The sequence below is a fragment of the Falco rusticolus genome, chromosome 7, assembly GCF_015220075.1.
Source record: "Falco rusticolus isolate bFalRus1 chromosome 7, bFalRus1.pri, whole genome shotgun sequence".
NCBI classification, from domain to species: Eukaryota; Metazoa; Chordata; class Aves; order Falconiformes; family Falconidae; genus Falco; species Falco rusticolus.
In genome coordinates, this window is record NC_051193.1 from 30,707,693 (window position 1) to 30,721,448 (window position 13,756).

Here is a 13,756-nt window from a genome sequence, read left to right on the forward strand (position 1 = left end):
TACGGGCTGTACCCCGACACGGCAGAAACCTCAGCAAGTGTTCGGAAGAAAACACCTCAGGGTGTGAAAGAGGGTTTTGACTGATGCAGTAACAGCCAGATGGGGGGGAAGCGGGGGGGAGGGGGGGAGAGGAAGAGGGGGAAGGATGTATTGACTGAAACCAAGTGAAAAATTCTAGATGGTCTTTTAAGGAGAGCAAGAGTGAATGGAGATCCTGGTGTGGGTGACAAAAGTAGAGCCAGTGCCAGAGCCCACCATCTGACTGGTGCACATCCCTCTTCATCCAGCTCTGCAGGGTTCCCACGAGTCGGCACACAACAGTGACTTTCAAGGAGCCAACTTCATTCCTGCCATTGGTAATTGCAAAGCTGGGGCTCTTTCCCAGAAGTTATTACACTACTAGGTCTTCATTCTGTTAAATTCCCACCAGTTTTAATACCTGTGACCAGGTCTTTCAGCTTTCACATCCTTTATGCTGCAGCTGGGATGGCATATCCTGCTTAGAATTTGCAGGCAGTTGACATATCCCACACATTTCAGAGCATAAGAAGCTCCTTCCCAGGCCACCTTCATCTCCTTGGGAGTATTGTAATGTTCTTAAAAGCTACAGATTTAAACCTCACCATCTCACCTGTCTAAAGCAGTTAAACAACCTTCTGTCCTTCGTGTGTAAGTTTGCAAGGATTTTGTTACAGAGGCTGTCACATCTCGGATATTATGTCTCCCATGAAAACCCCTACTGTGGTTTTTTTTTCATGTGTGTTGTTGTTTTGTTTGTTTGTTTTTTGTTTTTGTAGCACATTGATTGTCCCCTTCACCTGAACACTGACCACCAGCACCAGACAAAAATCCTCAGAGAGTGCAATGTGGACCTCTTAAAAGTGTCATTAGCCACTGCACGTTTAACCTGGCATGGCTTTCATTGCCTTAAAGCAAGGCAAGGACATTTTGCTCTACATGTATGAGGGGAACTTGACTTCCCTGGGAGAATTGTACTTGCAAATCAGGGAGTGAGGGAGAAGCTCCTTCGCGAAGCCTCTGTGCTGAACCATTCCCAGGTGTGCAGTCTCAGCTTGAAATACCTGCTGCAGTGAAACACTCTGGGGGAGAAGGGAGATGGCTGCACCTGCCTGCTCAAGAAGGAGAAGGTGCAGATACGGAAAAAGCATCACTATGCAACGTGGGGAATGGGCTTGGCTCTGTCATAAACATGCCAGGTGAGGAGGGGCGAACCAATACATTTCTTTGTGCCTCAGTTTCCCTTCTGGACACCAGGAGTGATGATACAACTGATTTTTTTTCTCCCAGTGTGTTTTGGAGCATATAGGCTACAAGGTCCCCTGTGCTGGGTCATAGCCCTACATCCTGCACAGCGCTCAGTTTCTGAGGTTTGTTGTCACTCTGCTAACCTGAACAGTAGTCACAGTCATGAGGTGCTTTCATTTTTTCACAATATTTCCCTGTTATATCATGGTTATAAGAGTTCAGTGGGTCTTGAAGTTCATCTCCCCTCATTCTGGTGCTGTAGTTGGTTGCCCAGCCAGACTGACCATATAGACTGAAATCGGTGTATTTTACCCCGTCTCCAAACCTGGGTTACAGTGAGAGGAGGGCAGGAAGCTGCCCCGGATGCAGGTTTCCTGCACTGGCTGCATTTCTCTTTGGGGGACGGGATGGGCAGCTCCCTCCTGCTCTCATTGTGCTCACATGAAAACAGAGGAACCGCTGCCCTGGGTCACAGCAAAGGGCTGTCTCGCCCAATATCCTGCCGCTGACAGTAGCCAGCAGTGGATCCTCAAGGAAATGTGAAAGCATCAGTGCTGTACAGAGGTATCGCCCAGCTATACCCACCCGGCTTTAGCAGGCAGTAGTGTAGGAAGTTTCTGTTCTGGAGGATGCCTTTGGCATCTTGTTGTTAACCCCAGGTCCTCCAGGCTGCTTCTGTCCAGAAAAAGTCTGGCAATGGGAAGGTTGGTGACTAATACTAGCTGTGCCCTCTTGAATGGTCCTGGCTCCTCTGGGGAGGTATCCGTTATGGCAGCCAGGGATTTGGGCTGCAGTGCCTTTTCATTAGGAGTGGAGTAGACCCTACCACCCTTTGCCTTTGCTCTGTGAGTGAGCAAAGGATGGTTGAGCCTGCTGAGGTTCACAGGCTGCAGGAACACAGAAAGAACCTTTCTCTGGCAAAACTTGCTTTAACCCAATCAGTCTTAAGGACATTGTTCAGGAAGGGTGGGATTTATAGTCTTCATTTGAAGACCAGCCTGGCTGTTCAATGGGATTGCTTTTGGTCTTGAAAGCAACGGTAATGAAAAGCTGGATAACAAAAGCACTGCCTTTTTTTTTTTTTTTTAATTTAAAATCTCATTTTTTTTTAATCAAGATCCACATTTCTGCACGGAATCCCTGGAAGACTGGAGCTAGTCATATTCTTGATTCCAGTCTAGCATTTAAGGGCTCTTTCCTCATGTAACTTCTTCAGCCCTTTAAGCATTTCACTTTCTCTCCTGATTCTCCTTGCCCTGTCTGCTGGACTCAAGGTTGCGCAACTCATCATCTTCCTTGCCATCAGTAAGAGTTTGTTGGAGTTCTTTTTTATCCATGTGTTAGGTTTGTCAGGGAGTAACAAATTCCCCTCAAAACTCCTAGAACTCAGGATAACGCTTTTCCCAGCTGCTTTACCAAGAGAGCTCCAGTGCCTGCTAGGCTACTGCACACTCTGTTATGTCCCAAACACTTCACGCAAGGGAGGAAAAAATCCTCTTGTGATGCTGTGATATTGCAGTGGAGACCACAGACAGTAGTGCCCAAACCCCTTATTAAAATAATGAAAAAGAAAGTCTATTTGAAAGAGCAACCAACCAACACCTTAACGTTGGTGGGGGAAGGGAGACTAAATACCTCCAGGCCAGTCACTGCGGGGTACCCTGGGACCAGAGGGAGCTGAAGGCTGAGTGCCAGCAGGGAGCCAGCCCTACAGGTCCCACATCTCCACCTTCCCAAGTGTCCAGACTGCAGAGGATTTGATTAAGCAGCCGTTTCCCAAGAGGAACACGCCTGAGGTGAGCAAACCTCTGCAGTGTCATCTCCTGTTAGACTCTCTGCAGCGGACACTGTAAGGTGTAGGTGGTTCCAGAACCATCCAAAAGCAGCCTTATATGTTAGTATCTGGTTTTCCTACTTGGAATGTCCTGCAAGGTATATGTAATTAGCATCTGGGAAAATAAGCACAGCACCAGACTTTCTCAAAATGATGCTGTCAAAATACTTAGCATTACATTTATTTTGTTAAAATAAACTATGTACAATAGACGATATTAATGTGCAGTTACAATATACAATAATTACATGTTTAAGAGAGGATAAGCAAAAGAGTACAGAATCATGTGCTGTAAATAGGAAACTAATACTGTCTACATGATTTTTAAACTATGCAAAACATAATTGCTGGAAAAGTGAATTTCCTTGGTTTGAAGTTTTATTGCTTTGACATGAATTCTGAAGTTTTGGTTAATCTTTGAAAAAAGATATACCACTCAAAAGTCAGACAATGTTTTAGTATTCATCCTTTGGTTTTATCAGCCCTATACTCCAGCAATATTGCACACAGCAACCTTTAAGAGAGGAAAATTCAGTTGCTCACATCAAGTAAAGTGAATGACTTTTTTTTTCTTAACTTGCTAAGAACTGACCGATGATGTGTTAGGTCCTGATTTGTGCTGAGGTCATTACCTGTGCTTCACAAACCCAGTTAGAATAACTTGTGCTGTTACTTTTAAGTATTACTGCAATACTACACCAAAAGAAAGGAAAGAAATGTTCTTGTCTTTGTGTTCTCAGGGAAGGAGATAATTTCTTTACAGTGAAATGCTGGTGTTTGACCATCATAACAGGTTAAACTGGATTCAGTTATCCTTGCACTTGAGGACAGTTCAGTTCCACCTCCCTGCTCCTCTCTGCAGCTTTCTTTGAAGCCCTCCCAGTCTCAAGGTGCTGCTGAGCCCCAGGTATGCTGGTGTGACTCCACCGAGGCACCTCCAGCCCCTGCTGCTCCCCTCACGCCGTACGTGCTGGGGCAGCATGGACACCACGCTGCGCCTCGCTCTGCAGCGTGTCCCACCCGGCAGCCTGGGCTCACTACCTTAGGTCACATCTGCTCAGGAGTGAAGAAGACTTTACCAGTGTCTTTCCCCTCTGACATAAATTTATGTTATTGCTTATTAATGAATTAATATTTACAAGTCTGGGGAAAGTTTGGGCTCACTTAGCCGGTACTGACAAGGCAGTTCGTTGCCTGCCGGTTCTGTAATGCAGTTAGAGCAGCTGCCTATTTTGGGGAAAAGTGTTGGGAGAGGAGGTATGACAGTCATACTGTGGATATGGCTTACACCCAAACTACTTTGACAGGTATCAGACAAAAATTTCTACGTGTTATCAGCACAAATAATTGTTGTGTTGTAAGATCTGGAAACTGTAGACTGGTGACAACTGTTTACTCTGAATTCATTAACCTCCAATCAAAGTAAAAAAGTCACCAGATTTGATATTAGGGAGAGCTCAATTGGATCTTTGGCAAAACCAAATGCAAAATTAAACCTGGCATCCCGAATGGGATGAGAGGAAATTGAGTGGCATCCATGAGTACAGTGTCAAACTCAGTAATGATAGCCATTTGTTTTGGATATTACACTGTTAATGTAATTATTTTCAACTTCAGCCTCAGGAGTGGCTGAAATGAGGAATTACAAATCTAGTCTCCAGAGCTCAAGCTAAAGATCAGAGCAGCGCAGTCTCCAGATGCCTGACTTCTTTTGAGAGTCCACAACCAGCAGCCAAAAGGTGTAAAAGGTCCTTGGACCTTGCTCAGTGTATCTGTGTGCTCAAAGCTTGATCAGCCACAACAAAGGGCAGAAAAGGAGGAAACGTACAGACTCTGAAACACTTTCCACTGCGGTCATGTGTGAACCCCGTTGAAATTTTCCATTGTCTTCATGAGAACTGAACTGAAGCCAACACACAGCATCTTTGAAAATCCCATCCTAAAATTATAGTTAGAAGCAGCAGCCAAACACTTCACCACAGTCTGCACATTCTGGAAAGGGGTGGAGATCATGCTCAAAATTATTTTTTTAAACTCTTTTCAAAGTTTAAGAGATTTTTCACCATTGACAGCAAGTCATATGATTTTTGCTTGTTGCTCGTGATATATGTGTTTGCGAGCTCATTTTCCTCTTACAATAAGGTTCTGACTCTTTTTGCCGTTCTGGTGGGTTCCTGGAACTGCCCAGGAAAAACAGATGTTCACATGTTTCTGAAAGCTTTAACTGAGACAAAGAAAAGAGGATTTGAAGAAATTTTTCATCCTACTTATGGACATCTAAACATCTTAAAATGAAATTTCTGTTTTAGGATCAAACTGCCCAATTGTGGCTCTGGCCCCTGATTTTGCACCTCTCCTCCAAAGTAGAAGCACAGATGCTGTTCTTTTGCATTCATTACTCCTAAATCAGTGGTTTTGTCCCAACTTTTTGATGCAAATTTTTGATTTTCTATTTGTGTTTTGTTTTGATAGGTGAAGACAGCTGAGATCACAAGCCACCACCAAAATCAGTGGGAGGCTTTTTCCTGCTTTCAGAGGGTCTTTATTCACTAAGAGGAAAACAAACATTTATAGTAGAGATTTGTCGTCTTTTTTATGTAGAACTTAAATGTACCTAGAAGTTATCTGACGTAGGTCGCTCCATGCTCACCTCCTGTCACAGCAGATGCTCCTCCAGTCCTATAGAGTTATGAACCAAGGAAATGTTCTGTTGTTTCCAGATTTTCTTTTTTATGCGGGATAAAACATGTTACAAATCCTCCTCAGGGAGAAAGGCATGCGCAGCCTGATCCCTGCAACCTACCTGTTTATTGAACAAATGGTCTCTGTGCCAACATGAACATATGTTGATTGTTTTGCTGGAGAAGACAAATGTGCTTTTAAACAAGCCTGGCTTGAGACAGATTGATGCCATTGTAATTTATTTTTAATCCGGATGAAGCTTCAGTATGGTGAATGAAGAGGTATTTGCTGTACCACTTGGGGGAAAAAAAGCTACAGAAAAGGTCACGGACTGTAAGCAAGCTATGTAAGCAAATGGGCATCTTTCATGTCTGGATTAGAGGAACATTTTCATAAGGACACGGCAGCTTGCATGGTGAAAATACATCTGCTAGACATATATCATTGCTGTAATTAGCCACTGTATTGCTTGCTGTGCAAGAGGTTGGGTGTGATGAGCAGAGACAGCAACAGAAATTGTTTGCAAGAACTTCTGCAACTTTTCTAAGCTCCTGTAAAGGGTTCTCAAAGTAAGTCTCTGGAGTCTTGGGACAATTTCTTGGATGGGCTCTTGACAGCTAGCTGTCAATGGGAAGTGAAGCTCATGTGTCCTTGACAGCTGCCAGTAGTGAAATGTTTGTACCCTGTTGCTCTCAGTTTGCTACAGTGATTTTCCCACCCTTGGGGTGGGTTTTTAGGCACTTGCCTAGAGTTGCATTGCAGTGACTGTTTCTGGGGAAGTCCTACTTGGTCTGTGTAGCAGCCTGCCCAAGGCTCATCTCCTTTCCCAACTAATTTCTTGGTTCTTCTCTACCATGCTTCCTTAGCAATGGCAGATACCAGACAGATCATGGTCCTGAGCGTGACAAAGGCACCAGGTGATTTATACAGCATGTGGGGAATGGCAAATCATTGCTTTTTGGAGGACACAGGCCACCAATACTAGAGCAACTAGAAGAGATTTTGTTGTACGTTAACTAAAAGGACTGGTTACCAATGGGCATATTCAGCCTCCCTCATTTACATGAGTAGTATCGCAGGGATTGAATAAGACACGAGGAAGTTGGAGACAGTCCCTTGTGAAGGAAGCAGTGTGAGGAAGACTGCCAAAATCTGCCCCCTTAATACAACTATTTGGACTAACTTTATTGCATATTAAGATGCAGCACTATATTTAGTTCTGAAGCAGTGCTTTGAAAGAGAAAGAAGGTAAGAAATATCAATGACAGCTGCCGAAATGATTGTTTTGATTGTCATGCTGGACTTGGTGTGAATTCCATGGCTCCCATCAGCAAGATTTGTGTCAGGACCAGCACATGTGGAAGTGGAGGGAAAGACTCACATCATGCCTGATTCAAGGCAATGCAAGGCAAGAACTTGTAGTTGGTTGTTCTTCATAAGCTACATATTACTGTAACAGTAGATATTTGCAGGGCAGAAAGAGAAGGTCTGGGCCTGTGTGGCACATAGGACAACCAGGAGGTTGTTTCCCACCTTAAGAATCATTTCCCACCACTCCTGGAGGACAGAAGCACATGGGACTTCCACGCAGCTGAACAAACACTCCTGGATGGACCTGTGTGGGGTTAAAGCCTTGTTTCTGCGTTCTCCCCAAGTTTTCTGGGCTCTGGGAGGCACAGGACAAACTGTGGAAGTCTTCGTGGGACCTCCTTTAGGTTATGCTGGAAGTGGTGATACAGCACAGCATTGTCCCAGCGCCCCTGGCCTTGTGTTTTAGCAGTGCTGTGAAGGGCAGAGGCATCAAAAGGTTGTTTTAATGTGATAAAAACTTTCTAATGTCTTGATCTATCTCTCCAATACCTAAAGTCACTAGTGTCTCCTTGCAGGAGCTTGCATGAAAGCCCTTTGGGAGCTCTAAAACTACAACTTCAGGTTAACAAACAACTCCTGGTAGAACATTAAGGTTCCAGAAGAGGCCAAAGGAGATGGGTTTTACAGGATCTAGCAGATTTCTTGTAAGTTGTGAGTGCTTTTGAAATGGTAACAGACTATTAGCAAAAGCAGGTCTGTCGGGAAAGGTTTTGACATTGGCTGCATTAAGAGGCCATTGTTAAAATAGATTCCAGGGGTGGTTTATAGCCTTTATAACTCTCCTGTGTTCCTTTGAAGGTGAAATTGGGAGCCGAATTCTAGCTCATCCTACAGTGAGAATACCCATCTCCTTTCACCTGACAATCATATATTGATTTTCTCTTCTTGTTACTAATGGTGTTTGAAAATAACTTGAAGTTTCTATCTGTTGCCTTATGCCGCTGCTTGCACTATGTCTGGTGCTTTGATATTTCTGAAAATGAGCTTTGCTGCCTGTTCACACACCATCTGTTGGCTTTTAGAACAGGTATTAAGTATGACTTGCCAGATAGTCAGTAAGTCTCCTTACATCTGCCTGCAATCCCTTTCTAGAGCCTGGTGGCCTGTGCTACTCCTGCCTCCCCAAAATAATAGTGCAACAGGGCAGATCCTTGAGTAAGTGCCACATTGCATGGGTAAGTGTGTGTACATAACCTAACACTGCATTAACCATGGCTATTTTTAAAACACTTATTTTTGTTGGAAGAGAAAATTGAAAATAAATGGAGTGCGGAGGGTGTTTCTCAGTGGATTGTAACCAGCCTCCTTCCCCATAATACCAAATTTTGGTCACAATCCTAGAATCACTGAATAGTTTGGGTTGGAAGGGACCGTAAAGATCACCTAGTTCCAACCCCCCTGCCATGTGCAGGGACACCTTCCACTAGACGAGGTTGTTCAAAACCCTGTCCAACCTGGCCTTGAATCAGCTTGAAAAACTTGAAATTTTACTGCCTCACAAACTTGATGTGCTTGGTTTTGTAAGTGCAAAGAGAACCCTGGTTGGTCTTAACATTTTTTGTATGCATATTAATACTTTCCTATCTGCCTTCACTGCTATGCAATGATTTGTGCAGGGTGCTGCAGTTTAATATGTCGAGTCTAGCATTTTAGCTTCTACATCACCGTATGTATTTAGTGAATTTTCCTCAGACCACTGCAGTTATGTTATTGCTACGACTTCCTATTTGATTTTTGATTTTATATGCCTATCCTATACCATCCCATTAGTATTAATAGACATCCCGATACTTGGTGGCATGCAAAAATAGCATTTGATTATTTGTGGCTTTCCCTGGTGCATGCTGGGAATGCTATATTGCCCTTTTCCAGTGTGCTCATTATTTTGTGATCAGCTCAGCTGTCAGTCTGGATTTCTATTTCCTCTGTATTTTGTGAAGCTCCAAGAATATCTGGCAGCTCCAACCTGAGTGTTTGCATTGCGCTTCAGCTGAAACAGACTTCACTTACTTTAACCAGAGGCTTGTATGTAGGCTAACGCCCTACAGCAACCTGCATGAGCTAAACCAGTGTAATCATCCTATTTTATTTCCACTGAAGTAAATAGCAGCACAGGGAAGCTCTAATTTTCTCTGAAATCCGTTGAAAGCTTTTCTTACATGGTTTCAGTGGACATCTAGTCATGTTGTAAGCCAACGAACGTTACCCAAATATTTATTTATTTAATCGATTCCTAGTTTTCCTCATACTCCCCTACTATCTCTTTATACTTGCTAGTTCAGCTGATTGCCAGTGTCCCAGCTGTGCAAATACTCACTGCTCTGCCTGGGAACGGCAACGCAGCCTCTATGCCATGACGTGAACTCCTTCACCGGGCTTCAGCGCTCTCCTCGCTCTGAGCTGTGCTGTATCAGCCAGTCCATTTGAAGCAAAGGTCTGGGACTTCATAAACCCAAATATAAAACATGCACAAAGAATGGCAGCAGTGAGGAAATCTTTCTTTTATCTGTCTTGGATCTAGCACAGCTTTGTTTTCATCCACGCTTGCGTGCAGCTGGGCAGGGCTGGTGAGTGAGAGCTGGGTGGGTAACAGCAACAGAGTTTGCCTCAAATTCGATGGCTTTTTCAGAGGGAATGGTTGATTTCTACCTGGAAAAGTTTTGGGGTTTCAGAGCTGGTTTCTGTAGGTGTCCATGGTAAATTGAATTTGTGCTGAAGGAGGAGCTCGGATCCTGAAAGCCTTAGTGACTGCAGGTTTGGGCACTGCGTCGTGCTTGTTCCCTTCTCTGTGCCAAGGCTGCCGTTCCTATAGCCCTGCTGAAGTCGCTGCTTGCTCTGGGTACTATTGGCTCTGTAATTCACCACTAATTATGAGTCTTCCTGGTTGCATGTGTGTGTACTCAGCCAGGCTTCTGGAGAGGAGTGGGCTGGCAGCCCCCTGGCAGGGGTGTGGGGGGACACAGGGCACATGCCCCTGGGCTGGGAGGGTGCACTGCTGTTACTTCCTTACTTCCAGGGCTTCGGAAACACCAACTGCAGGCACTGCTTTTGTGAGGAGTTACATCAGAAGTCTTTAAATCTGTATTTGCTGGCACTTGATTCTCTGCTTGAGGAATGAAATCCATACCAAGGTAGTCTCATGGCATCGCCAGCGTACCCGAAGGCAAATGCAAGGAACAAGGCGCCCTGCGAGTTCATCTCTGGGCGCCTGTGTTGCTGTGATGTGCAAAAGCAGAGGCTCCCTGGAGAGGCTCTAGTGGAAAGGCACACATTTTCTTCAACACAGAGCGAGCTAACAGGCAGCTTTCCTTCCCTTCCCTTCCCTTCCCTTGAGGGCTTGGACATCCCATCTCCGCGCTGCCGGCTGCAGCCCATCATCTGTGACTTGTATGAAAGTTCCTTCCTGAGGAGTGCAGCCACGCTGCAACTTAAACAGCGCTCACAGCAATGAAGCTGGAAAAATGGGAGCAAAGACGTAATGAATGGGAGGGAGGCTACAATAAATCAATGTTTACAGCTCCACTTTGATGAGGGTTTTTACATGAGATACTCCATTTAAAAAAAAAAAAATCTTACGGCAGCTAGATCATCTTCAAGCAGCTGAAGTCAGTGCGACCTTTGGTTTTTTTTTTTCTTTGCTATTTTTGTCTGCTGGGTGAGATGTAGAAATCCAGCTGATCTATAAGGTAAGTTTTCAGTTGCCATGGCAATGTGTCTCGTTCATGTTCTCAGTTTGGATGGGAGATTGTTCCACGTGGCTATTTCATGTCTAGGGCAATATTCTTTGGTAGCAGAACTTCTTTGTATTAATGCTACAACTCTTCTTCCTTTCCCAGCTTATGGAAACATGGCTCAGCCTGAACATTGCCCTGTAAAAATACAGTTATTTGCATTTTTTTGTTGTAAGAACATTCCTTAAGTCTGGAGGTAAACGTTGATCCATCTTGATAGCTTGGGTACAGCAACATTCTGAAACTGTGAAGTTTCACCATTAAGTGAAAACAAACTGGAATCATTCCACCTTTGCTTCTATGTGGTTTGAACAAACTAAAGTACATCCTGAACTAGCGAGTCTTATAGAGGAAAAGTAATTTAAAAGTACATCCTACCTATAGTGTATATCTTACATATTAGATTTCTACAGGTCTCCATGTGCTTTCAGTCAATTCAGATTCAATTCCTAAGTACTGAAAATTCCTAATTTTGATCAATTACTGCTTAAGGCCACAAATAGAGTTTCTCTTGTTTCTTCTACCACCTTTAGTTCTTTGTTTTTCCACGCTGCCTTCACCTTATTCCTAAGGTGAAGAGTCAAGAATGAGCAGGCATCCTGGTTTCTGTTGGCTCGGTGCAGTCTGCAGTGGTGGGGACAGGCTGCACACAACTCTGGAGGGTTAGGAAAGCACATAGACACCGGTTGGCCTAGTGTGATACAGCTTGGAGGTTTCACAGAACGGAGGGCTCCTATATTTGGGTAAGAAGGACCCCTTTCTGGTCATGTTCCCCATTTCAGTTGCGTGTGACCTTCATTGCCTTTCTAACCTGCTTGGTTTCATGGAACTTGTCTCGCTTTTCTTTCCAAGTGACTTCACACAAGGGTGCAGCAGCTGTGGCACTTTGCACAACGCTTCTTCTTCTTCTTGGGGTGGAAAATGGTCAGGATTGCCTCGTCGAAGACAGTCTTAAGGCCTTTCTGCGTGAGGGCTGAGCACTCCAGATAGCACTGTGCTCCAATCTGAAAGAGAAGGCAGAAAATGTGAGTACCTGCTGTTGGGAGAGACAGAGGAACCCTGCCACAGTATCTTCTATGTGCATACATGTCCTGCCACAGAGGGAAGCCCAGGGCTTTAGAAAGGGGGTCAGATCATTGCTCTGTTTTGTACCTGGCTGCCTATGGGATTAAGGGACCAGCTCAGGTGGTCATTGCAAATGAGAGGGCAGGGATGAACATCAACATGGTATCTCATCACAGGGGTCAATGGGGAGGAGCAGAAGTTCCCTGCATGGCCCTCCAGAGAGAGGGAGGCTGCATCCATGTTTGAGTGCTGGACCAGGAGCTTGGCCTCCTATCTGTGCAGCTGGGGGGGCTTTCAAGGACGTGCTGGGTTGTTAGCTGAGCTTGGCTCTTCTGCTCTGACCTGTCACTCTCGTGTCCTGCCTCCTGCAACGACAGGGAGCTGCTACCTTGGGGAGGGCTTCCAGCTGGTTTCTGGGAACCGGGAAGCATCATCTCGTGGGGGTGCTGGTATGACACAAACCCACACAGTAGTCTGGGAAAGCAGCCTCAGCTCATTCAGCAACCTTGTGGCTTATTCAGCTTTTTCTGCTAATGGATGTTCTCGTTGGCCTTTGAGGGTCAGGGCTTGTAACAACACCTGCAGCATATAAGGTGGAAAAAGCTGGGGTCCAGATGGCTGCATTTCAGGAGCTGAGGAGGGCTTTTATCCCCCTACCTTCTCAGGAGAAAGGTGCAATAGCATAGAAACCTTGGGAGCTCCGTCTCTGCTGCTTGAAGCGCAATGGGTAAGTGAGAATCAAGTCATCTGTGCTTTTGTAAGGGATAGGGATGGGTTTGGCAGGAGGCAACTGCAGAAAGAGGTTTACCACATGCACCTCCTGGCAGAAGCCTGAACAAGAAACACTTGACTTAGCTAAATTAGGCAGTAAAATTGTTTTCCTGCCCATTTACTACCGGCTGCCTGGTGTACCTTGCTGTGCTACTTAGAGCTTGGTTGGGTAATGCAGCAGAACAGCAGCCTCAGGACTCACAATCTGTATCTGGTTCCAGCCCCTCTGAACAGAGGCTGGAATCTCCGGCTGGGATCAATCAACATGCCCCGGAGGAGCTCACCTGGACTGAAACAACCCCAAAGCAAAGCTGTGATCAATCGATTTCATGGGACCTCAGAAAAAGCTATTACCTCCTTTGCTAGCTTCACTCCATGCTCGTAGGTGAGTGGTTTCTCCTTCATGTAAAGCAGCCGAGCCAAAGTTTTGGGATCATCCCGGAGATCAATCTAGTAGAAAACACACAAGCCCTGTGCTCAGTACTGCCTTGCTGTAATTCTTGAGATGGATATTCATAGCTTTACAAACTCACAGTCATGTCCTTGCATGAGGGCATTTGTCCTCCTCACCTCAGATGGTACTTCAGAAATTAATTGCACATGTATTTGCCTTTTTCTTGTTGTTTTTGTTGTTTTGTTTCTCTGTTTAACAGGAATTAGTTCTCATTGGCAGGTTACCGGGCCACAGCTCAGGTAGCTGCGGTGCGGTAAAGATGCAGTTCTCAATGGCTCTCACAGTGAGTCTTGGAAAGTGTCAGTGGAAGCCTGAGCCCCGCTGGAAGGGGGGGCTGCTGTGAGCCTGCACTGCATCACCTGAAAAACACCCAACAGGCCAGGTAGATGCAGCCCAGTCTGACTGACTTGGAACAAATTCCTTTATTTCCATGGAAAACATCAAAGTGAAGCATCTTGGCATTTCAAACCCACCCGTTTTTCAGAATGTGTGATCCAGAAGGTAATAATTTTGTTTTAAAATGGGTGATTTATATTATTCTATTGTGGAAAACAAAGCCAGTGTTCAGACAACTGGACTTCC

General features: G+C 45.0%; 1 protein-coding gene across 1 annotated transcript in view; it reads right to left on the reverse strand.

Annotated features, from left to right (window-relative positions):
- Nucleotides 1–3,254: 3,254 nt before the first annotated feature.
- RHOJ (ras homolog family member J) overlaps nt 3,255–13,756 on the reverse strand; it is a 62,990-nt gene continuing 52,488 nt past the window's right edge. The window contains exons 4-5 of the mRNA XM_037394817.1: nt 13,075–13,170; nt 3,255–11,888 (exon numbers count right to left, since the gene is read on the reverse strand). Of these exons, the coding sequence (XP_037250714.1) occupies nt 11,742–11,888; nt 13,075–13,170 (243 nt within the window). The 3' untranslated portion in view covers nt 3,255–11,741. The remainder of the gene's footprint in view (nt 11,889–13,074; nt 13,171–13,756) is intronic.